The following is a 27,344-nucleotide window of genomic DNA, read 5'->3' on the forward strand; positions in this document are numbered from 1 at the left end:
GCAATTCCACCATACGCCAACGCAAACTTGATGAAGAGGAAAGATGGCGCGCCCATGTGTGGGGCAACCCCGTCTTATAACGTCCATCTGATGGCAGCATCAGGCAGCTATAGAACACTTGCGTGGGAGTTCCCCTCGACGCCATGTCCGACTATTACACACACACACACACACACACACACACACACACACACACACACACACACACACACACACACACACAAACACACATATCTCTCCCCCTCCCTCTCCATCTCTCTCTCTAGAAACCTCTCTCACTCTCTCTCTCTCGCTATCTCCATCTCTCTCTCTATCTCCATCTCCCTTTCTCTCTCTCTCTCTCTCTCTGTCTGTCTCTCTCTCTCTCTCTCTCTCTCTCTCTCTCTCTCTCTCTCTCTCTCTCTCTCTCTCTCTCTCTCTCTCTCTCTCTCTCTCTCTCTCTCTCTCTTCGCTTTGCCCTCTTCAAACCGTGTGCATCCTCCCCCACAAACCAGCCCTTCTCTCATCCACCCTCGCTGGGTAGCGTTTAGACATCCCCGGCGCAGGCAGTTCTACCCGGAGAGACACTTATAAGTGATGCCACAGCGAAAACCCCGTCTCGCAACCGCAAAACGCGTCGAAGATAAATACTGACACGGTGCTGTGGGGCTTTTTGTTTTTCTCCAGAAGAAGGAAGATAAAAAAGATTTCGCCTCGAGACAGTGAACTGCCCATGAAGATGTCTAACGTTGACATCGTCTTGAACGCCACCGATCGGATGGTGAAATGTAAGTTACACTGTTGTTTTTTTTATTTCCCACTCAAAATCTTGCATACCGTTTCGAAAAAAAGACGGGAATATAACCAAGATCCAAATTGTACCCGAGCGGGATTGTGCATGACGATGACTAAAGGCTACGTTGGCCGTTAAGTTAGGCGGGGGATCGTAGTTGTATAGCCTACTGGAATCTTTGATGTTGATAAACACGCACGAGACGGCTCCTTTGATGCCTCTCTCTGGGTATATAATGCTGCTTTAACGGGGCCTATGCACGTCGTCGATGGGGGTGTATGCCGTTTAAAGGGCTCGGCTCGCCCTCGCGGTGCGCCTCCGAACCGCGTCTTGGCCGGGGAAAGGATGGGCGACAGATCCGGTGAAATGTCCCTGCTCCATGTCGTTCACGTCGGGGCAGTGATGCAGCAGGATTTGTCCGGCATCGACACTGTACCAGTGGGAGGGAGGCAGGCATGAAATTGACATTTAATGTGGTGGTGTTTTTTTTTCCTTTGAATGTATCCGAGGAAACCCGTGGGCGAGGAGCCACCGACGGGTTCAAATCAGTAACTCCGGGGGCTACATATTAGACATGTCTTACTGTCAGTATGAAATATTAATAATGACTTCATTATAGTGCGTCTTATTAACACTGAGTCTAGATGGTTGGTGGACCGGTATTGTGTGTGTGTGTGTGTGTGTGTGTGTGTGTGTGTGTGTGTGTGTGTGTGTGTGTGTGTGTGTGTGTGCGTGCGTGCGTGCGCGCGTGCGTGCGTGCGTGCGTGCGTGCGTGTGTGTGTGTGTGCGTGTGTGTGTGTGTGTGTGTGTGGTGTGTGTGTGTGTAGCCTATTGGTGGAGATGGCTGGTCCAATAGGCCTACACCACAATGTTGGACATTCGATGGGTTTGAAGTTACTCCAACTAATCTATGCCCTCGGTACACACATACATTTTCTTCAATGCCAAAGAATGGTGATAGGACTGCTGCTCGCCATAGGTCTACTCATCCATGGATTTTGGCAGTGAATATAATTTTTAGATTATAAAAAAAATATTTAATACATTTGACCATTCCAGTAATTATGACTTAGCAACACAATGGCATCAAACCTGTAAGGATATTGTATCAACATGTATGGGTTTATTTGGTTGACTCTGGTTGAGAAGAAATATAAACATATACACGTTGGATGCAAAAATGTATTTCCATCATGGTGTTGCATCTCCCATTGAATAGCATGTTTGTTATAAGCCCCGTGTTCTACACAACTCGCACACGGATTACTATAGTGTCATGGTATACATCGGATCATACAGGCGTCACACCTTTAAGGACACACACACACACCCATGTTTGGATTCCCACCTGTGGTGCTACAAGGCTACACGTCAATCCCTCTCTTCCTCAACCTCCTGTTGGGGTTCACGGCCCTATCCTTAGCGCATAGAAAAAGATCATAGAAATACATGTGTACATATATGAATATATATATATAATAATAATATACATATGTATATTATGTATATATATATATATATATATATATATATATATATATATATATATATATATATATATATAAATTTGATGGCACAGGACCATTATTTCACAGAAATAAAATACATCTTGTAGCTCCTTGCTACACACGTGAACATCTGTGTTACGAATCAGAGGTAACGTGGCACTGGTACTGCTCATAGGCACCGGCCAGTGAATTCAGATACATGTCACTTAGTAGCAAGCAGAGGTGAGGGCATCGTAAGAGGGCTAACTGGTGGACTGCAGACCAATAACCAGAAGGTGGTTCCAGAGATAATACACTTTAAAGCCCATACCTTGAGCAAGGCATTAACACATCGCCCCCGCTGCCCTGTGCATACTCACAGCATAAAGCACGCCGCTTTGGATAGAAACCCAACGGCTTGTATTCTTGTTTATTGTGCGCCACACCATGTAGCACGTCCTATAAAACACCAATAAAACCATCCCACCCACCCACATCTATCGATCTGTCCTATAATAACCTCCCTGCCCGTCAACCAAACGACTCCATACTGAAGTTTCTAGTGTGTTTTAGCTCTTTGGAAGCTTGCACTGAGGCGACAGCAGATGGATAATACACAGGATTAGTGCTAATAGAATTCAGCCAACGTGTGGCTAATGCATGTGTGCAGCATCGATGCATCTACGTGTGTATATACACACGTCTACACATGTATATATATATGTGTGTGTATATATATATACATAGGCCTATATATATATATATACATATATATATAATGAATGCATTGGTCTGCATGCCAGATCCAGCATTGCGTTCCATGCGGCTGTACAGACAGACTTCCACCGCTATAGCTGCTGCCACAGCTGCTGTTGCCCGGCAACATACACCCCATAGTTCACACAGAGTTTGGACGCAGAAAACACTCAACATCATCACCTCTTATTCCTCCGTTGGTGGAGCCAACAAGTCTTTCTGTAAACCGTGAGACGAGGAGGAAGATGTGACGATGGCGGTCAAGATGAAGACGGTGGTGGTGGTGATAATGATGATGATGATGAAGATTAGGAGCACGGCAATGATAATTAAGATAATGATGATGGTGGGGATGAGGATCATTTTGGTGATGACGGTGATGATAATGGAGAAGATGATGGTGGTGGTGATGATGATGATGAGGAGGAGGATGGTGATGGTGATGAAGATGAGGAGGATGTTGATGGTGATGGTGATGATGTTGACGATGATGATAGTTACGTACATAAGATATGTACATAAAAAGTGTAAGTTATTCATGCATCCAGCGTGCGTACATTTTTCTTTCGTTCGCCATCGTCTGTCCGCGTTCATGACATACCTATAATTAAACACATCGATCTTTATGTTCTGTTGGCAAAACAGGCTGCTAGCTCTGGTGTGTGTGTGTATATATATTTATATATATATATATATATATATGTCCCCCTCCCCCCTCTATCGCTCTCTATCTCTATAGCTCTCCCTCTCTCTCTCTCTCTCTCTCTCTCTCTCTCTCTCTCTCTCTCTCTCTCTCTCTCTCTCTGTCTCTCTTTCTCTTTATACACATATGAATATAAAAGAGGTTAAACATTCCAGAACCTTAGTAGTTGAGTGAATAATATTTCAAAACTCTGTGTACCTTACCGTACAGTGCAGTCATGTGTTGATGTCGTGAAGAAAAAAGACACTATTTTGTCACAGGGTTTCTGTGGTGAACTCGTGTCGTTACCCGGGTCTAACCATAGCTTTTGATGGTAATGCACAATGATATAACTAACACTGACAATGTTTTTCTGCTTTGTTAACTTAAAGTTTTGCATATGGCCACTGTTGCTTGTTTACAGAGAAATTGGGCCATCCTTCTCGGTTAAACTGTGATCAAATATTTATGATAAATTGGAAAAGATTAAATGATATAAAATGTATTTTCTAGTCATGTTGTTTGTGGGGTTTGTGGATATCAACCATGTTTCCACCAGTGTAAATACACAGAAATGGGCTTCAGAATAAAAGCCCTAGGCAAGCAGCAACACATCAAGGCACTTGTAGTCAACATAAATCTCCTGTAAGCTGTAACTCTGAAACAACAGATACTACCTTGTTTTTCGCCTATGTTTATCTCTAGGGTGTTAAACAATTATCAACCACAATGTAAGTCATTTAATATGTTTGTAATAACAGTTTCATTTGCTGTTTTGGGATCTTGTCATCTGCTCTCCCGCCTGGAGGCTAGCATGTTAGCATCTCTTGTTGTCACTTTGTCACCACTTAGCACTCCCAGGAGCTTAGCATTTATGGTGCGAGCGTGGATCTCAACACCACTCGACTGAGCGGCGCTGACCGCAGATCCAAGGTGGAGAGGTCTGGGTGCGCGCCAGCTGCGAGACCTTTCACAGTAAAACAGGACGAGGTGTGAGGATGGCAAAACACTGATAGCCTAAATGGTCCCGAGCCATGGTCTATTTTTAGATCAGAAAATATTTTTTCTCATATACAGAAGCTCTCTCGCTCTCTCTCCCTCTCTCTCTGTCTCTGTCTCTCTTTGTCGCTAACACATCCACACCTCAAAACCCACCACGCACATTTTCTCTTTCATGCAATCACTCTGTCCATCTTCCCTCAATCTCTCTCAGTCTCTGTTTAATCATTCTCTTACACGTCTCTTGCACACCAACACCCACACACACACACACACACCCACACAAACACACACCCACACAAACACACACATAGCCACACACTGGTATACAGTATGTGTCTATGTGCGTGTTGGCCCATGACGTCACCCAGGTCCAAATCCCTGACCCCTGGCCTCGTCCTGGTCCTGATGCTGGGACCAGACGTTGTCGTGGCGATGGCTTAGAGGTGCTGGATCTGTCCCTAGTGTCTCCGGTCAAGCATCCATTATTTAACAGACTGTTGATCATGTTGCACTTAAGCCTTAAGGCTTAGCAATCCTCTCTCTCTTGATTAATACGACGACCGCCCTGACGCCCATTAGCAGCCGCCTGTGATGAGTAGATGCTCCTCAAGTACTACTACTAGCGTAGTACTTCATAAAGAATGGATACCATTACATATGGTTGGAGTGTAAGCTGTATGTATGTGTTAATCTATGTGTGTGTCTGTGTTTATGTGTGTGTATGTGCAAGTGTATGTGTGTGCAAGTGTATGTGTGATTCCCGCTTTACACTTTGACATTATTAAAATATTACTGCTATGTTAAGTTGATAGGTGGTAGCTGGTGATTTGATTTTAGAGAGTACAAGAGAATTACCATTTTTGTACCATCTTTTTACGATTTGTGATGTTTTATATTTTAAATCCTATAGCAGGACTATAAAGGCTTTGCCTCAACATACAGAACGTTATGAATACCATGAATACCATGAATACTTAATGATAATTTTATATATATTTTAATAATTCTTGAACCACCATGTAGGGTAATGAAAACCTATATCCTTTCTTTACAGGATATTAAGATAAACAGTGTGGAGACACAGTTCACCCGCTGGAATATGACCATTACTACTATGTATTCTTTTTATTGAATGGTTTATGGAGCACAGTATTAGCATAAGGGTTAGGTGTTCAATTTCCACTGGTAAGAAAATCTTATGCAGTCACATAATTTCAAGACATCAAATGGGAAGGTACTGACCCGAAATCTACTAGTGTACTTCTTAAACTAAGGGACAGGAACCAAATTAGGTCATTATCCAGTTGTAGGTGGGTAGTCGCCACCTGACGTTACCCCTATAATGAAATGACCACTGGGTCGTTGGGTCAAACCAACAAATTGAAATTGTATTTGAGGTTTGGAGATGGAAATGTTGAAGAGACATTATCGGTCTTTGATCAAACCATCATCACCGGCTCTTATGGCTCCACTAAAACATCCGTTACCAATATCCTTTGTCGGAATTGGCAGGCGCGCTTGCGCTTAATGCTTGGCAGAACAAAGCACTTTCACCAAGGACACGGGTTAGTAATGGTTGGCAATGCTGCAGTCAATCCAGAAGGAGGCACATTGGTTTGATCAACCGAGGCCGGCATTTTCCTCATAGAACCGCTGTGATGAATGGTAAACAATGGTGTCTCCACATGGTTCACGTCAATACATTGTACCTCCTCTGCCTCTCCCCCAGCGGTCCCCTTCCCCCTGAGCCACCGGCTGACGGTGAAGGAGGTGTTCGACCTGGAGGGGAAGCCCCGGGTGGACCTCCTCAAGGCCCACCTCACCAAGGAGGGCCGCGTGGAGGAGGCCGTCGCCCTGCGCATCATCGCCGAGGGGGCCTCCATCCTGCGCCAGGAGAAGACCATGCTGGACATCGAGGCCCCGGTCACAGGTAGGCTCCACTCTTTCTGCATGTGGGGCCCGTCACAGGTAGGGTCCCCTCTCTCTATATGTGGGGCCCGTCACAGGTAGGGTCCCCTCTCTCTATATGTGGGGCCCGTCACAGGTAGGGTCCCCTCTCTCTATACGTGGGGCCCAGTGGCGGCTGCTGGTCTTTCTAAAAGGGGAAGCTCATTTTCGGCCTACGTCATATAAATTGTCAATTTATGTATATGTAAATTATCCTCTCTGTTCCTTTTCAAGGAAATGCTCTATCATACCAACTAGCTGTCTTTTTCAGTGACTTGACCAGTGTCCTCTCAATGGCCAGCAGAGCTAGGCTGCTTAAACAGCCTTGGCCCATTGTGTTACGGGTGTAGGACTTGAGCCGCTTTAAACAGGAAAAGCTCCTTTATATACCTGCAGATGTAGCTCAAATTGTTGCCACTAATGAGAACTGTTTGTAAAGCTAAGGCATTGCACTGTCCAACTCCATGTCTTTAAGGAACACCAAGAAATCACACAGCTTTCCCCTGTCACCCTGCAAGTACTGATCTAAATACAGGACTTGAAGTTCAGACCTCAGGCTCCCTGAATCAAAGTGATGGCCAACCATCAAAACGATATTAAACTTGAACAAGGAAATGTGGGAATTATGTTAAACTGAAGCAAGGAATTGTGTGAAATGTACGATGAAAATTGTCAAGCAATTTTGCCAAGCAAATATCAAGAAATAGGTTGCAGTTTGTCTTTCGACTCGCTTGCAAAATCCGCGATGGGACTGAGGAATGAAGAGAGCTCCGGCGACTTTTTATAGTTCAAAAGCGCTGTCAATCAAACGGCAACTCAGTCTTTCGCAGACCCTCCAATCATCACGCAGAAGCCCAGCGTCCAGGCCAGCCCACTCCTCCATTCACCCCCAGAGACGCTGAGCGTCCGTGGGAGGGACATAATCGCAGCATTATCCAATCAGTGGCGGAGCCAGAGGGGTGGCCGGGGTGGCACTGGCCACCCCTGGAACCCGATTGGCCACCCCAGGTGCCACCCTCCTGCGTTTGCCCCCCCCCCCCCTGTCGACAATCGCGTTCGCCCCCCCCCCCCGCCCCATCGACAATCGCGTCCGCACCCCCCCCCCCCCCCCCCCCCCCCCCTTGACAATCGCGTTCGCCCCCCCGCCCGGACGACAATCGCGTTCGCCCCCCCGATATGGACCCCCCTATAAAAGCCTTGGCCACCCTCTTGCCACCCCTTGAAAAAAAGTATGGCTCCGCCACTGTATCCAATGACGATGATGAAACTAAAAAAGGCTGTTCTATGCAGCCCCATTGAAGTGGATGGACGCTGAGCTTCAACAGGCAAATGCACTGTGACGCTACGGGAGTGTATGAGAAGGAAATCGAGTCAGTCGACCTGCGATAAGCAGCTGATTCTGAACAAACTCGTCTTTGAGAACGCATTTTTAGTCAATGAAATGTTAACACAACAGTATATATTTGACCATTTAATTTTGAAATTTAAGGGGAAGCTGAGCTTCCCTTGCAGTCTTAGAGAAATCGCCACTGGTGGGGCCCTTCACAGGTAGGGTCCCCTCTCTCTACATCTGGGGCCCTTCACAGGTAGGGTCCCCTATCTCTGCATATGGGCCCCTTCACAGGTAGGGTCCCCTATCTCTGCATATGGGCCCCTTCACAGGTAGGGTCCCCTATCTCTCTCATCATGGGGGCACCCAGTCGGCCAAGATGCCACGCGGTTGATCCTGCAGCCTCTCCAGGTGCTGCTGGTGGGAGGGAACAGCATTGCAGTTGGAAGTACTTAAAACCTGGAAATTAGAGCCTATCAATATATTTTCTTCTGGCTATGCAATGATGTGCATGTCAAAATATGCATTTATAGTGTTTCATCCAGCAGGGTCAAATATCCCTGCGATTCAGTTGAATTCTCCGCCTGCTTAGCCTCTCTTCTCACTGCTAGAGGGAGGGTACAGTTTTGAAGATGAAAGTACTTAAAACCTGGAAATTAGAGCCTATCGATATAATTTCTTCTGGCGATGAAATGATGTGCATATCAAAATATGCATTTACAGTGGATCACCCAAAGGGTTGAATATCCCTGAGATTCAGATCTCCTTCTGCTCACCCTATCTTCGTGCTGCTTGTGGAAGTTTACAACGTTGACCAATGGAAGGAACAACGTGCCCTAAAACCGGGAAATGAAAGATGGATGCTGAACGTCCAATCAATGGCCAAATGCAACTATTTGCATAAACTTCAACTTTTGTCCCCTGCCCCCTTCATGCAGTGCAAGCCCCACCCCCCAGCCCCTCCTCCCCTGCAAGGGTCATACCGCGGGGGTCAGTCACAGATTAATGGCTGTGCTATTCGGCGGGAATCCCTGCCTCTTTCAAGTAGACATTAAGCTGCCGCCGGCTGGCGCACGGTGACGAATTTGGGTCATCCCCACTCTTCAACGCAGAGGGTCCGACCCCAGAGCGAGAAGATTCTGGGGCTTTCAGCTCCTACTCAGCCCCGAGACAGAGACAAAACGTCACATGTCTGGTGGTTGTTATTGTTGTTGTTGAGGTAGCCAAATGTCTGCTAACATCTCCTGTTTGCTAGCTAATAGAACAACTGAAATACTGTTCTCGCCGGACAGATGGCGAGAAAGCTAAAGGCTGGAATATGTGCTGTGTACAGACTGGAAATATATTGATTGAAGTCCTAAACATGGTATGCTTGTAAAGATAGACATGTTTTCTGCTAGCGGCAGGAGAATCCAACTGGATTCCTACACTGTTGTAGCCTGGAAATCCAGACCCACATGTAGAAAGCTGCCAGTAGGGTCTGGCAACGAGTAATGAAAATGGCCCAACTCGAGGGGCGGCACCAAGCATGCATTTGAAAATATGCATGCAATTGGATAATACTACGACTAATCAGAACAACAACTACAAGGGGTGACGTATCCAGACCCGCGGAGCTAACCAATAGATAAGACTTGCCGTATCCGATCGGTAAAACAGCACCGCTTTTGGCCCGCCTATATCAGATACACAGATGTGATTGGTTAATGTGCTGGGAGAGGGGCATCGGGGAGGGATTATCTTGCTCGTTCCCAGAGTGACTTGCTGAGCAAATTCAAATTGTGCTCTCGCGAGAACTCTGGAATTCCAGGGTAACACTGTTGGATGATCCACTATAAATGTGTTAGTTAACACATTTCGATTTTTTTTTTTTCACAAATAGAATAGGCGTGTTACGCCCAGTCTTTGTTATCACTCCGATGTGAGAGAACTAAAAAACAAACCAACAAACATATTTTGCCAGCAGCTAGAGCCACAGCAGCACAGTGACAGGGCAAATAGCTACATGTGTGTGTGTGTGTGTGTGTGTGTGTGTGTGTGTGTGTGTGTGTGTGTGTGTGTGTGTGTGTGCCGTTTATTTTATCTTTGTAAGGACCAAAGAAATAAGCAATGCACCAATAAACAAATGACAGGTAGCAGATGATGGATAACTTTACTGCACACTGTAACCAGAAAGTATTATATTCTAGTGTTACATAAGAATATATGCATATTTCGTGGTCGGGTAAATCTATAAAATCTGCCTGCCTCAATTTCCCTTTCCACTTAATTCGTCTAGTGTGTGTATATACCTTATACCTTACTATATCTCTCCACCTATTTTTAAGTAGAGATAGGTAGAGATATGCATATATAAGGACCATGCCACACACGCACACATACACACACACACACACACACACACACACACACACACACACACACACACACACACATAAAGCCCTTCTCTGTTCTGCTGTCACTTGCTGGTTTTCCCTCTCGCGCTCCACTGTTGTCAAATGATATCGCTTAACTCATTGGGATCAAATATCGAGACAATCTTCATAGAAACATACAGTCACACAGACTATGGCCTTGGCAACACAATAGCTGCAATTAATTGCATTTGATACGATTCATACAACGCAATGTTTGTTTTGCAGTGTTCAGTACTGTATATATATATATATATATATAATACATATATTCCCATACATTCTCCTTCCAGGACAATGAGGCCTGTTGTGTTGATGTGATGAGGATGTGCATTCAGGATGAAATATGTATGGTGTGCGTATCCATGAGCAGGGGTCTGTATCGGCTCATCTTGGTTCTATAGGAAAGGTTTGCAGCCGTGGGGCTGGGCTGCTGCTGCTGCTGCTGCTGCTGCCTTGTGTTAGTCTGCATACATATATTATGAGACATTTATGCACTTTTCAATCTTCGCTGGAAGTGTTTGTGTGTGAGTTTGTGTGAGTTTGTTTGTGTATAGTTTTCTGTGTGTGTGTGTGTGTGTGTGTGTGTGTGTGTGTGTGTATGTGCATGCACATGCGTGCGTGTGTGCGTGTGTGTGTGTGTGTGTGTGTGTGCGTTTATTTGATTGCTTTAGTCACACAAGCCCGGTCTCCCACTCGCATGGCTCTAAGCTTTGAGTGGGTGGAGAAAAGAGGGAGCGAGAGAGAGAGAGAAAGAGAGAGAGAGAGAGAGAGAGAGAGAGAGAGAGAGAGAGAGAAAGAGAGAGAGAGAGAAAGAGCGAGGAGATAGAGAGTGGATAGAGGGATGAACTGAGAGATGCAAGGGGGAGAGGAAAGACGAAAGAAAAAAGAAAGAGGAGGACTTGAGAGAGCGAGGAGATAGGAGAGAGGAGAGGAGAGAGAGAGAGAGAGTGATCCAAGGGGGAGAGGAAAGAAGAAGAAGGAGAGAAGAAGAATAGAGTGGAGGAGGAGAGGAGAGAGTGAGGGGGAGACGGAGAGAGAGAGGTGAGGTAACGGAGAGAGAACAGAGAAGAACAGAGAAGAGGAGGCAAGGGAGAGAAGGGAGAGAGACAGTCGAGGGAGAGAGAGAGAAAAGAGCGGGAGGGCGAGAGAAGAGAGTGGAGGGAAGTGATAGAGGGGAGAGTGACAGAAGGGAGAGGAGGAGAGATGAAAAATTAAAGACGGTGAGCAAACGAGATGTAGGTTACTCACTCGATACCCTACATCCCTCCTACATCTCTCCTACGTCCCGCCTTGTCTTTTATAGTCCGCCACCTCCTACCAACCGGAGAGCATATTAGCATCTTACAGTCAGTTAGTTTCGCCTTAAACGCACTGTAGGAAACCATTTCAGAGCTATTATCTGAATGTAATTTGTAAGAAAAGGCCTAGTCATCTGTCAGCTATTAGTGAGTGGGATCCACTGTGACAGTATCTGTTTCTCGTCGGCGGCGCCCGCCTCTCTACGAGACAATTACGATTTTGGACCACTCCCGGCTCTTTTTTCTTACCAATCAGGGGATCTCGTCCCTGATTGGCCATTGTACTGGGGAATCCATCTTGCCTGTCATTCGCATTCTTGTTGCACATGCCAGTTGTCATCCGGCAGGGTAACATAGGGAGGGAGGGAGCAGCGAAGGGAGGGTGTGCGGTTGTATTGCATTTCTTCATTTTCTAAATCTTGCACTGGTCCTCCCTTCTCCACTTCTCTCTTTCTCCGTCTTTACCACTCTGGAAGATACGGCCGCTTAACTGTCCCCACTTGGATGATACCTCCGTTGATCCGGTGCTAGAAAAGACATTACTTCTTCTCCTGAAGAGGGTTTTCTTACAGTAAAATCGACCAAGCAGCTGTTCTAATCAAACCAATAGAGTGCATCTCTCCCCGGCTGCTAGACGCAGACCAGGATTTGTCTGTACACAGGTGCAGCATCTAAAGAGCGCTCGTGTAAGTGGCGATCGGATGAAGAAACATTAGATTGTGAACCGAACAACATGATGAGCCTCAGAGAGAAAACCCTTCTCTGTCTCTCTGACTCCACGCAACCTCAGCAACCTACACTCAGAAATACACATGGGAGAGGGATACATAGAGAGAGAGGGAGAGAGAGAGAGGGAGAGAGAGAGCGAGAGAGAGAGAGAGAGAGAGAGAGAGAGAGAGAGAGAGAGAGGGAGCCTACGGGCAAGGACCAAAGCAACATCTGTATGCCAATATTACATAAGGGCAAGGGAATTTTTTCTTGAAAAAAGATATCACCATAGCAACAAGAGTGTGCAGCTTCACTCCCTCTCTACCTCCCTCCACATCTCTTCTTTATCCTTAAGATCAACACCTTCTATCTTTCTCTCTATCTCTATATCTCTATATCGATCTATCTACATCTATCTACAGTATGTATCTACGTATGTATGTATGTATGTATGTATGTATCTATTGATGTACAGTATCTATCTATCTATCTTAATCTATCTCTCTAGCTATCTCTTTCTGTATATCTTTTTCCATCTCGGTTAAACAGAATCATTTCAGTCCACACAGCCAAAACATCTATCCTTACATCCATCCATGCATCCATCCAGCTATACAACCATGCAACCATCCATCTATACATCTATCCACCTATCCTTCCCTCCATCTAGCTATAATGATATCGTGGGTTCAGATTCAGAGTCCCATGCGACTCTTGCAAGATCAGTGGTGCCCGACCGCATCGCTCTGGTCCCTCCTCTCACCATCTCCTCTCCCAGCCCGGCCGGCCATCAGCGGCACGTCCACGCGCCGCCCCTGCGTGCGCTCGACGAGGAACGTCACCAAGCACTACTTGCCGTGCGAGTTGACGTTGGCGTGGAGCTCTGCCATTTTTTGCGGGACTGAGGTGCCTCCGCGGAGGGCACCCATTGAGTAGTGTGCCAGCGTCCCCCCCCCCCCCCCCCCCCCCGTCGAATGAACAGGCTGACGGAACTGCTCATTAGACACAACGCCCGATGGGTCCAGAGGAGCTGAGGGGTTAGCGTCTCTTCTTTCCCCCCCCCCCCCCCCCCCCCCCCCCCTCCTCCTACTGATAATCGTCTCTATGGTCCGCGGTCTTCTCTTCAGGCTGTCATACGACCGCAGCTGTAGCCTGCAGAGCACGCCTCGCATGCGTGCAAACGTTGGGTGTGCTTGCCATGTTTGCATGCATCAGGGGCTGCGTGATTGGCTTTCTGTCATGTGTGAAGAGACACAGAGATGAGCTAGCATGTACACATTAGCTCAAGGAGGCATTATATATTTATATATATATATATATATTCATATGGTTGCTGTGCGTCTACCAATACTAGTACTACCACTATAACTGCTACTACTACTCATACTAATACTGCTGCTTCTACTTATACAATGGCTACTTCTACTACTACTACTACTACTGTGTGTACTACTACGACTACTGCTATAGTACTGTCTGGTGACAACCATGAATTATTATTAATCATTTATTTGAGTGGTATGAATATATATTTACCAGTGTGTGGGGACATCCATGGCTATTATTACTGTAATAATTATAATAATATGTATTATACTGTGCAAAGACATATATGTGTTGTTATTGTATAATAATAATAATAATAATAATATTACAGATTCATAATAATAATAATAATCTAGTGTGTGCAAACATCCTTGGAATAATGGTAATAATCATATCAATAATAATCCTAATCATTATAACATATGTGTTAGTATACGGGGACATTCGTGGATTCATGTGAATAGCGTATTAATAATAACACTGATATATTTGTTCTAGTATGCAGAGACGTCCATTGATTCTTGTTAATAGCGTATTCATAACAATGATATATGTGTTCCAGTATGGCGGGGCATCCATAGATTCATATTAATAACATCTTAATAATAACACTGATGTATGTGTTCCAGTATGCGGGGACATCCATGGGCAGTTCTTCGATCTCATGAAGCTGTTTGAGGTGGGGGGCTCACCAGCCACCACACGCTACCTCTTCCTGGGCGACTACGTGGACCGCGGCTACTTCAGCATCGAGGTACGATAACACACTCTGGTACCACACACTAGTACTGATTGACCAGGGTGGAGATGTATTTTGAGCGGTACCTAGTGGACTGACAATGCAAACCAGATTTGAGTCCAGCCTTACAAACCCAATGTGTCGTCACTGAGCTGTGCATAAAGGAACACATACAAATACAGTTAAAACAAATCTGGAGATTCATTCATTCATTCATATGGATGCCGGATGAGTTTAATTCAAATGCAAATCAAAGCACATGGTTCTGTCTCGATCAACCGCTAGAGCAATTAACACTGCCAGGGTTAGGGGTTTGATCCCATGTGTATTCTAAACCATTGGAGCAAGGCATTAACAGTGCCAGGGTTAGGGGCTTGATTCCCACTGGGGAATCAATCAAACCCCTTGAAGACACTCGTACAAAAGTGCCCTATGAAGCACTGTTTATGTATTTAAGGCACCGTCAGTACATGCTGGTGACAGCCCTTGAGCAAGATGAATCAACGCAAACACAGGAAATCATGCATAGGAGAAATCATGGACGATAGTAATAATTCAAGACATGGCGAGTCGGTGTAATGTTCAGCAGGAGCTGTTCCCTGAACTGTCAACATTTTAGTAGAAAGCCATTAGACTAAACATAATGAATATTTTAAGATTTGATCGAGCCTGTTATATTATTTATTTAATTTCACTGCTGCTTTGATAGCATTTGAATGACGAGGATTTATGTGATATTTTTACATTTGCTTTCGCACATGTGTCTGTTGTCTTAATATGCAAACTAACACTTTGTATTTGTATTTCCTTTCTTTCTTTACAGTGCGTGTTATACCTTTGGTCGCTGAAAATCCTTTATCCAAAGACGTTATTTCTACTGAGAGGCAACCATGAATGTAGACATTTGACAGAATACTTCACCTTCAAACAAGAATGTGAGTAACGCTGGTTGTCAAGCTTGTGATAGCTTGTAATAGCTTGTGATAGCTTCCTCTGTTTCAAGACCCCGGCTGACAACGACGTGTGTACATCTTTATAAATAGTTTTTTACATAAAGGAGAGATTCTTCTGAGCAGGAGAGCAGTTAGGAACCACAGCGGGGAATATCACTCTGAATCATGTTTCCTGGTTCACTTCCTGTCCTTTATTATTTAGCTTTCCTCCTTGTTTTGTTTACTCCTCTCCCTTTCTCCTCTCTCCTCTCCTCCTTTCTGTCCTCATTTCTCTCTTCGTTTCACCTCTCCTTTGGCTTTTTGTCTCTCTTCCCCTACCTTTTCCCTCTCCATTTCCATGCGTCCTTTCTCGTCCACTCGCCCCCTTTATCCATCTCTCCCTCCCTCCACCCTCTCTCCCTCTCTTCCATCCTCTCCTCTCACCACTACTACATCCTCTCCTCCATTCTCTCCTCTGGTTTCTCCTCGTCTCCCTCATCCGTCCTCTCCTCCACTTATCCTTTTTGTCCTCCACCGTCTCCTCCACCCTCTCCTGCACCTTTTCCTCTAACTTCTCATACACCCTCTCATCCACCCTCCTTCTCTGGCCGTGTCCCGTGTGATTCGGTTTATTTTCTTCACAATGCTGTAGATTTGTATTCAGAACTGGCTGATCTATATTTCAGTTGGACTATTATACCTATGTTTGTAAAAAGAGAGAAATGAGAAAAAGAGTAGATATGGTTTGGATGTTCATAAAATATGAATATCCCAGGCCAGACTTTACCCTTTAACGCCATGAGCTTTAAAAGATACGTGTGATAAGAAAAGACAGGAGAGGGAGGAGAGTAGGTCAGCTCACAGGAAACACAATCAGGACATTATCGCTCCTCAAAAGAAGGTCGCCTGGTAAAACTCACTCTACACAGCAGCTAAATGTAGCCCCGCTCCAGTGTTTGGATGAAAGGGTGAATTCACCCCTCTGCCTCCTCCTCTTTCTCCTCCTGTACACCTCAGACTTTATGGCAATCTAGAAATCATATAAACTAAGGAATCCTATTTATCTTTGTTAACACTATATGAGATAATGCATCAATGAACAGTTTCATGTTCGTGGTGCAGGATAGTTTCAGAGTTATGGTGTTTGACTCCCAGTTAAAAGGTTCTGGGTGTAATGCCCAATGTCCACAGTCTACCTGTATGCATTCCTGAGCAAGATGCCCTTACCCCCTACCTGCTCATGAATGTAATAAAAGTAACAACATAGTTTTGTACTACATTTCTGAGATACATAATGGTTCATTCATGGATTGAACAGATAGGGTGCTACTACGGTACATGTGTGACAACATGTGGTACAGGTACTACCAGTACAAGATCTAGCAGGACAGGATCAGCAATAGACTTTACACCTTGCCGTGGTGTTGGACGTGTGTTCCCCTGGTCATGTATGTCTGCCCCCTCCCTGCCACAGGTAAGATTAAGTACTCGGAGCAGGTGTATGACGCCTGCATGGATGCGTTCGACTGCCTGCCGCTGGCCGCGCTCATGAACCAGCAGTTCCTGTGCGTGCACGGCGGCCTCTCACCTGAGATACACACCCTAGACGACATCAAGAAGGTACCGTCTGTTGGTGTGTTTGTCTGTATCTGTGTGTGTATATAGCCCCTTTCCCACAGCTGTTAGCACTGACCCGGAAACGGTGCTAGGTCTTGAGCAGGCAAAAAATATTCCAATGCACACTTGACCCCATACAGGATATGTTCAGGAACGTCCTCAATCCTAAGCCCATTTCATGTCTGTGTAGTTGAAAAGAGGATACATTTGTGTTCTGAGATTTAAACTAAACTAACCCCCGACCGTTCCCCCTCTGTGTGTAGCTGGACAGGTTTAAGGAGCCCCCTGCCTTCGGGCCCATGTGCGACCTGCTGTGGTCGGACCCCTTGGAGGACTACGGCAACGAGAAGACCCAGGACTTCTTCACACACAACTCAGTCCGCGGCTGCTCCTACTTCTACAGGTGAGACCTGTCTTCACACGGCGTTCACACTGTCTTCACACCCTCTTCACACCGTCTTCTTCACGTTGTCCTCCCCCACACCTGATTCTCCTCTCAGGTTCTGTCGATCTTAATCCAAAGTTTCATCAGGTGTTCTAGTCACCAGAAAGTTTCCGGTTTGATAAGATGAATGGGTGATAAATAGATAGATATATGGATTAATTGATGATAGATGGGTGATAGATGGATGGATGGAGAATTATATGATAGATAGATAGATAGATAGATAGATAGATAGATAGATAGATAGATAGATAGATAGATAGATAGATAGATAGATAGATAGATGGGTGGATTAATGGATGATAGATGGATGGCTGGATGGATAGTTTTGTCCAAACTTTCGATGCGGTATCTCCTTCATTAAGTTGCTTGCTGGTGGGAATGTCCTGACCTATATAACCACATGTGTTAACACACACACTCACTGTTCTACACACCCACACACACACACCCACACACACACACACACACACACACAACTACACACACACTTTCTCACACATACACATTCACATGCGCACACACATTGGGCACTTAACACATCATTATGGGTGCATTCCCCAAAGTAATAGATAAAAGTGGCCACAAAACTAGGTTGGCATCTCTATATAAGTACTATCACTGCAGTGCCACAGTACGATTACTGCAGTAGGTCATACTACGTAACGCAGTACTTATACTGCAGTAGGTCATAATATACTAGATAATGCAGTACTTTTACTGCAGAAGGTTATACTACAGAATGCAGTACTATTACTGCATTAGTTCATACTACATTGCGCAACGCTATTACTGCAGAAGACTATACTACATAGCAAAGTGCTATTACTGCAGTTAACAATTTTATATAATGCATTACTACTACAGCAGTCAACAGTACTATCAATGCAGTAGGTCATCCTACATAATGCAGTACTATCATTGCAGTACAGTAGTTCATACTACATAACGCAGTACTATCACTGTAGTAGTTCATACTATATAACACAGTACTATCAATGCAGTAGGTCATACTACATAACACAGTACTATCAATGCAGTAGGTCGTACTACATAACACAGTACTATCAATGCAGTAGTTCATACTACATAACACAGTACTATCATGGCAGTAGGTCATCCTACATAACACAGTACTATCATTGCAGTAGGTCATACTACATAACGCAGTACTATCATTGCAATACAGTAGTTCATACTACATCACACAGTACTATCACTGCAGTAGTTCATACTACATAACACAATACTATCACTGCAGTGCACAGTACTTTAGTAGGCGACAGTACATAAAACAATACTGTTCCTGCAGTACACAAAAGTATTACCACAGTGGGTCACGCTACACTACATGAAACCTCCTCCTACATGAATCCTATAACTGCAGTACAGGGTACTATCACTGCATTACACAGTACTAGTCCTGCAGCGGGTCATACTGTATAACAGAGTATTTTCTTGAAAGCTACAGAGCACGATGGCTCTGCTGGCGTTCATCCAGTTTGGCTGGTCATAGAACATCATATTTTAACACATTCCCTCTCAGCGTTTAAAATTCACATTCAGGCTGGTTGAGTTATGTAAGCAGCGGAGAAAGCGTTTTGTAATAACTTTAGCGTTACTGTATTCTCTGGCTACCGCAGGAGGCTGAAGGTCTGTGGAGAATATACTGTGTGTAGGATCTGCTATGATTTCTCATGTCTTTCCTTCTTTCTTTCTTCTGTTTTCCTTTTTCCTTTGTGCCTTTCTTTCTTTATTCCTTTATTTCTTTGTTACCTTCCTTGGAAATCAAACTGCAGCATTTCTCAGTAATTTTTTTTTAATATCTCAATAAACAATCACAATAACGAACAAGGCAGCAGTTTACCATATTTTGGGGGAAATGGTTTTACAGAAGTACAGCTTTCAATATTCTCATTAGATCAGATCCATTCAATGATTCCCACATAGTACCATACACTTCTCTACGAACACCAACCCTTTCCTTACCCTCCATCTCACCCTCTTCCTCTCTTTCTCTCGCTTTCCCTCTTTCTCTCTATCTGTGTGGGTGTATCTCACCCACACATTTTACATCAACACAAATTACTATAAAAAGCTTTGATTATCACCTTTTACCCGTTCATAAATCCAGCAGTATAATCACCCAGACCTTATAAAACTATAGTAAAAATCAACATTAATAACCATATAATGACTTCTTCGACATGGACACCATCATCCAATGGGCTTGCAGGGAGGGATTCATCATGTGAACTATTGCTTTAATTCTATTGGAAGAGGCAGTATGCCGTACGGCATCATATGGCGAGAGCGTCTCGGCAGGCAGCACAGGGAGGGTCGAGTTGTTTTTCTCCCAGCGTAAACCCCCCAGCACCTGAATATTTAAAAGCGCTTGTGAAACTTTGATGTGACTGGGTGGCACTGAAGGGGGAGGGGCATGTTGCAGGATAGGACAGGATGGAAGGGAGTGTCAAAGTAAAGCATTGCACAATAGCTGTTGTTCAGTGGCGGCTGCTGGTCTTTCAAAGAGGGGAAGCTCATTTTCGGCCTACATCATATAAATTGTCAATTTATGTATATGTAAATTATTCTCTCTGTTCCTTTTCAAGGAAATGCTCTGTCATATCAACTAGCTGTCTTTTCCAGTGACTTGACCAGTGTCCTCTCAATGGCCAGCAGAGCTAGGCTGCTTAAACGGCCTTGGTCCATTGTGTTAGGTGTAGGACTTGAGCCACTTTAAACAGGAGAAGCTCCTTTCTACACCTGCAGATGTAGCTCCAATTGTTGCCACTAATGAGAACTGTTTGTAAAGCTGAGGCATAGCACTGTCCAACTCCATGTCTTTAAGGAACACCAAGAAATCACACAGCTTTCCCCTGTCACCCTGCAAGTCCTGATCTGAATACAGGACTTGAAGTTCAGACCTCAGGCTCCCTGAATCAAAGTGATGGCCAACTACCAAAACAATATTAAACTTGAACAAGGAAATGTGGGAATTATGTTAAACTGAAGCAAGGAATTGTGTGAATAAGTGTATGAAATGTACGATAAAAATTGTCTAGCAATTTCGCCAAGCAAATATCAAGAAATAGGTTGCAGTTCGTCTTTCGACTCGCTTGCAAATTCCGCGATGGGATTGAAGAATGACGACAGCTCTGGCGACTTTTTATAGTTCAAAATCACTGTCAATCAAACGGCAACTCAGTCTTTCGCAGACCCTCCAATCATCACGCAGAAGCCCAGCGTCCAGGCCAGCCCACTCCTCCATTCACCCCTAGAGACTCTGAGCGTCCGTGGGAGGGACATAATCGCAGCATTATCCAATGACGACTTTCGACGCACTAAAAAAAGCTGTTCTATGCAACCCCATTGAAGTGGATGGACGCTGAGCTTCAACAGGCAAATGCACTGTGACGCTAAGGGAGTGTATGAGAAGGAAATCGAGTCAGTTGACCTGCGATAAGTAGCTGATTCTGAATGAACAGGTCTTCGAGATGGACGTGTTCTAACGTATTTTTAGTCAATGAAATGTTAACACAACAGTATATATTTGACCATTTAATTTTTGAAATTTTAGGGGAAGCTGAGCTTCCCTTGCAGTCTTAGAGAAATCACCACTGCTGTTGTTTAATGTCTAAGGGAACACATTTCATATTATATGAGGTACCATTAAGGAGAGGCTTTTATTAAAAAAGCCCCTTGAAGTGAATTTTGAATTGAGAGGCAGGTCATTGAGGTGCAGGTAGGAGTTAAGGGGCGTCTTGCCCTTGGATGCCTACTGGTAGACTGAGGACATCGGGAATCGAACTCAGTACCTTCCGGCTGGGAGTCGAAAAGCCAAAACACTGCACCACCCTGCCCCCATTTCATTCACTCATGTTCAGGAATCATTGAGAAAAAAAAGGCATTATCTGTCCAGTCATTTCTGACGAGCAGCCAGCCAACGGGAAGGGAGTATTTACCCAGGAAAATGTCCAAACCAGGCCCTCTGAACCAATTGCGTCCTCTGTTCCCACAGCTACCCGGCTGTCTGTGAGTTTCTGCAGAGCAACAACTTGTTATCAGTGATCCGCGCACATGAGGCACAGGATGCTGGGTAGGTGCACACGCACGTACACACACACACACACACACACACACACACATGCATTCACAAACACACATGCGCACACACATTAACTTGCACATAGACGCAGACACACACACACACAAACGCAAACTCTCACATATATACAAGCTAACAAGCACATAGACTCGCTAACACGCACAAAGACACGGACACACATGCATGCACACAAACACATTTACACACTCAAACACACTAACACACATATTGGCACGCTAACACACTTGCAGTCACACGTACACACACACACACACACACACACACACGCACACTAACACGTACACGTTAACACACGCTCTAACACACACGTAGACATAGTGACTCAATAATTGTACTGTAAAATAAAAGTCTATGAAAAGTAAATGTGTCCTGACAATATTTCATCTCACTATCCAATTGTGAATTTTATTACAAAAACATGAATCCCATTGCTAACCGTATGTTCACAACAAAGTAGGCCTCATATTCACGCCTGTAATATTCCATCTCTGTATAAAATATTAATTATAAAAACTGTGAATTTCATCTAATAATTGTGAATTGTAACATGAGGCCCAACAATGGCAAAATATAACATGACATGAATATATAGCATGAATATAAATCTTATATATCTATATATGTTGTTGTGACGGTAGTTACCGGATGTACCGCAAGAGCCAGACAACTGGCTTCCCTTCACTCATCACCATCTTCTCCGCTCCCAACTACCTGGATGTTTACAACAACAAAGGTCAGACACACTTTGTTTGTGCTTTAGATTTTAGAGCAAAACCTATAATTGTTAACTCTGCTCTTATTATGCATTTTTTTTATTATATCTATATGCCTGTAATATTCATTCCCATGATCCTTAGCATGCTCCTTTGACAACACAACATTAGAGAGCATTGTATTATTATAATTATCATAAATGATAGCAGAAGCAGTTGCAGTAGTAACAGCGTTCATAGTGATGGCAGCCTGGTTGTCGTCAGGCATGCCTGTGCGAAGCTACAAAGCAATCTCTTCAAACAAACGTCTGTTCCTGTTACATTTGATTGTGTTGGGTCCGGTTCCGTTGAGTCCGGTTCTGTGACTGTGTCCTGGTTTCCATGGAGATGTGGATGGCGAGCGTGGGAGGGGGCTGTCGGGATCGCTGACTGTGCATGTGGCCTAATATCTCTCGATATAACGGCGTCATCCTGGACTTACTAGCGCCATCTGGTGGCCATTCGTTTGCTAATTGTACACTATTGATCTAGTCTAGGGCCTCCTATTATACCTCCTGTTAAAAAACAAAATCATATTTTAGAATGAAAAATTTGTAATAAATATTTTACATATAACTGTGTTCTATATATATATATATATATATATATTTAATATATAATGTTTGTTTTAACTGTCTGTTCCCTGCTATCTCTGTAGCCGCTGTTCTCAAGTACGAGAACAACGTAATGAACATCAGACAGTTCAACTGCTCCCCGCATCCCTATTGGCTGCCCAACTTCATGGACGTCTTCACTTGGTCCCTCCCCTTTGTTGGAGAGAAAGGTATATTATTTGATAATGTTTTCAGGTAAAAATATGAAGTTACCAATGAGCCAAGACTCAACTCTATACTGGTTTATACAATAATAGTTTTGTAATTGATTAACTGAAACAGAGAAAGCTACCGAATATTTGCATTTATGAAGCAACACCGGACCGGATCATGTATGATTTTAAAGACAATACCTGTGTCACAGTGACCTACCATGTGTGTGTGTGTGTGTGTCCTCCAGTCACAGAGATGCTGGTAAACGTGTTGAGCATCTGCTCCGACGACGAGCTCATGAACGATGAGGAGGAGATCTTTGACGGTAAGTGTTGAGAAAAAACTGATCCTGATCATAATATCCCTAATGATACAAACCTTGTTCCCTTTGCTATGAGCTGATCCACACAGTCTTTGTATAAATTATACTTGCAATCAAATGAAAGGTATTACGTGAGTTAGCATTCACGCCTGTGGATTTTGCTGACGCTTTTATCCAAAGTGACGCACAGCCATTCATTCACACATTCACACACAGACGGCGGAGTCAACCGCGCAGGACGACAGCCAGTTTATCAGGAGAAGTTAGGGTTAGGCGTCTTGCTCAGGGACACCTCGACACTCAGCTAGGAGGAGCCTGTGATCAAACTATCAACCTTCCAGTTACCAGTCAACCCGCTCTACCTCCTGAGCTACTGCCTCCCTTCAACACAAAGACGTTAACTGTAGCAACAATGTCTGATACTGAGACCACGCCACTCTCCTGGCGTCTTTGTCGTGTCGATTCCTTTGGTTGTCTTGCACTCTGCCAGACCACTACTGCCCCTGATGTGAAAGGTTCCCTATAAGACTCATGTACATCCATGGTCTCGCTGAGGGCGCTCAGCAAATACTGCCTCAGCATCTTCCAATGACCATTAAATCAAATACTTTGCTGTTAAGAAGTGTCAAGTAATTCTTGTTTGACACTAACTTGTGCTGTGTTGTGATGTGCTGTGTTGTGATGTGATGTGTTGTGTTGTGTTGTGATGCATTGTGATGTGTTGTGTTGTGATGTGTTGTGATGTGATGTGTTTCTATGTTATGATATGTTGTGATGGGTTGTGATGTGTTTCTGTGTTGTGATGTGTATCTATGTTGTGATGTGTTTCTATGTGTTGTGATGTGTTTCTATGTTGTGATGGGTTGTGATGTGTTTCTATGTGTTGTGATGTGTTTCTATGTTATGATATGTTGTGATGGGTTGTGATGTGTTTCAATGTGTTGTGATGTGTTTCTATGTTGTGATGGGTTGTGATGTCTTTCTATGTTATGATATGTTGTGATGGGTTGTGATGTGTTTCTATGTGTTATGATATGTTGTGATGGGTTGTGATGTCTTTCTATGTTATGATATGTTGTGATGGGTTGTGATGTCTTTCTATGTTATGATATGTTGTGATGGTGATGTCTTTCTATGTTATGATATGTTTGATGGGTTGTGATGTCTTTCTATGTTATGATATGTTGTGATGGGTTGTGATGTCTTTCTATGTTATGATATGTTTGATGGGTTGTGATGTCTTTCTATGTTATGATATGTTTGATGGGTTGTGATACATGCATGGTGATGTTATGCTAATTGTTTTGCAGCAAACGCCGCCGCAGCGCGTAAGGAGGTGATCAAGAATAAGATCCGAGCCATCGGGAAGATGGCCAAGATGTTCTCTGTGCTCAGGTGAGAGACACAGAGATAAACAGTGAGAGAGAGAGACAGACAGAGAATGAGTTTGTGTGTTTGTTTGTGTGTGTGCCTGTGCAGGTGTGTGTGTGTGTCCGGGTTTGGGTCAGGCTGTTGTCGTTGGGATAGGTCATGGTTTTGAATGTATCCTGCTGGTATTGGTGCAGCTGACTGTGTGCTTGCATTTATGTGTTATTTGTGCTTTCTTGTGTGTGTGTGTGTGTGTGTGTGTGTGTGTGTGTGTGCGTGTGCTGGTGCATGCACATGTGTGTGTGTGTGTGTGTGTGTGTGTGTGTGTGTGTGTGTGTGTGTGTGTGTGTGTGTGTGTGTGTGTTGCCTGTGCTTGCATGTACGTATGTGTGTGTTGTAGCATGGGTACGGGGTCCATCAGTGTGGTTGTACTGCTTTTGTTGCAGGGAGGAGAGTGAGAACGTGCTGACCCTGAAGGGCCTGACGCCCACTGGCATGCTGCCCAGCGGGGTCCTCGCCGGGGGGGCACAGACACTGCAGAGCGGTGAGACACCACCACCACCACCACCACCTCCGAACCGCGTCCCTTATATACAGTCTGTATATAAGGGACCACCACCGCTTATACACAGCACTCATTTCTGTGTCTTTCATGCATTATCTCTACCTCACTCGCCCTCTACCTCTCCCTTTCTTTGTCTCTTTCTCCCTGACTGGCTGTGTGTCTGTCGGTGCGTTTGTCTGTCTGTATCAATTCAGTTCAAGTCAATGCAATTCCCTGGTAAAAATGGACAGGCGATATTCTGTAGACGTACAGCTCTTTCTTTATCTTTCTTTCCTTTGTCTGTTTCTATTCCTCTATCTCTCTGTCTCTAATCTCTGTCTATGTCTCTCTCTCTCCCTCCCACTTCCCCTCTCTCTCTCTCCCACTCCCCCTCTCTCTCTCTCTGTCGCTCTCTCTCTCTCTCTCTCTCTCTCTCCTTCCCTGTCTCCCTGTATCTATGTAAAAAGAACCTGAAAAAAATCGAATTATAAAAAATATGGCAACTGTTGCTAAGTGACGCCGCGTTCACACTGCACACATCCGTTGACGGATCTCATTGACTTTGCATGGGGCGCTCTCGAAATGCATCGTGGGTCTGTCTGTTCTGTCAGCTCCGTAGCCTGCGTCAAAAAGTTGAGAAATGTTCAACTTTTCAGGCAGCAACGGATCCGTCAGCCAATCAGATCACGTTATGCTAATATACGCAAATACACTGCTGTGACGCTACTTGGACTCTGTCCAATGAAATCGCCTTTGTGATACAACCCGGGAAAACACATATGTCAAAAAGCTGGCCGGCAGCGGGGGATTTAAAAATGCTACGTGAAGCAACACTCCTTGTGACTACGGGATCCATTTTGCAATAACAAGCAGGAAGAAGCAGGAAAAAGCCGGCTTTCTTAGCGGGAAACGTTGTGATTGGCTGCAGGCTGCGTCTACAAAGACTACACCCCCATACATCAGACACGCCCTCCGTCATCCGTCAACGGACGTGTGCAGTTTGAACGCGGTGTGAGAGTTCATTCTCGGCTTGTAGTAAAGATCTAGCCAGATAAGTGCATTCAGCTCAGCCTGTTGGATCTATTTACATGTCTTGTGTTAAATGAACCCTTTCATCCTCTTCTCTTCTCCTCGTCTCCTTCTCTCCTCTCCTCTACAGCCACTATCGAGGCCATAGAAGCCATTGAGCCAGAGCCAGAAGACTCAGAGGGTAAATATGTTGTTTTGGAGTCAAAATGTTCTGTCTACACAGCTTTTTCCAAACCGATATCCATCCACACTGAACTGTCATCTCTCATTCCCAGACCACTTGAGCTGGCTGACGTTATAATGAGGTTTCATTTGTTATGGGACGAATACAGACACATATTATGTTATTTGTGCAACGTTATTAGAATGAATTGCATTTAATTTGCAGTTTATGCTATTGGCGATACCAGTTCCTAGGTGAGATGGGGTTTTCTGACCACAATTCTAACATACAGTTAAAACAGTTAATATACAACAGAAGCGAACAATAAGAAAAATGCAGCTGATGTCTGGATGGCATTAAGTGAACTAAATTCCTGTAATGAAGAAACTGGCTAAACAAAGCCAAAAAGGAGTACAATTAATATTTTCACATTTAGTGAGCATAGTGTGGCTTAACTCTCACTGGTTTGTTTACTTTCTCTCTCTCTTTCTCTCTCTGTCGCTTTCAATCTCTTTGTCTCTTTTTTCCTCTCTCTCTCTCGCTCTCTTTCCCTCACTCTGTATGTCTCCCTCTATCTCTCTCTCCTTCTCTCTCTCTACGTCTCTCTCTCTCTCTCCCCGCCAGGGCGTGGCTTCTCGCTGAAGATCAACAGCTTTGCGGAGGCCAAGGGTCTGGACCGCATCAACGAGCGCATGCCCCCCCGCCGGGAGGGCGGCGGCGGCCGCGTCGTCGCCGGCAACAAGACCATCGCGCCGGAGGCCAACGGCACCGACGACGGCAGCGGCCTGGAGTGACGGCCGCGCGGTCGCTGC

At 44.6% G+C, this 27,344-nt stretch overlaps 1 protein-coding gene across 1 annotated transcript; it reads left to right on the forward strand.

Annotated features, from left to right (window-relative positions):
• Positions 1–712: 712 nt before the first annotated feature.
• On the forward strand, positions 713–27,326 carry LOC311353904 (protein phosphatase 3 catalytic subunit alpha-like; the record flags this gene model as incomplete). The annotated part of the gene is made up of 14 exons (XM_084473702.1): positions 713–767; positions 6,429–6,629; positions 14,355–14,479; positions 15,288–15,399; positions 16,871–17,016; positions 17,277–17,416; positions 21,480–21,557; positions 22,226–22,320; positions 22,998–23,123; positions 23,354–23,431; positions 24,739–24,823; positions 25,243–25,340; positions 26,500–26,550; positions 27,157–27,326. 14 exons carry the CDS (start codon positions 713–715, stop codon positions 27,324–27,326), a joined length of 1,560 nt encoding a protein of 519 aa, XP_084329828.1.
• Between the last annotated feature and the right edge of the window lie 18 nt (positions 27,327–27,344).

The sequence above is a fragment of the Micromesistius poutassou genome (assembly GCF_964030765.1).
Source record: "Micromesistius poutassou genome assembly, chromosome: 10".
NCBI classification, from domain to species: domain Eukaryota; kingdom Metazoa; phylum Chordata; class Actinopteri; order Gadiformes; family Gadidae; genus Micromesistius; species Micromesistius poutassou.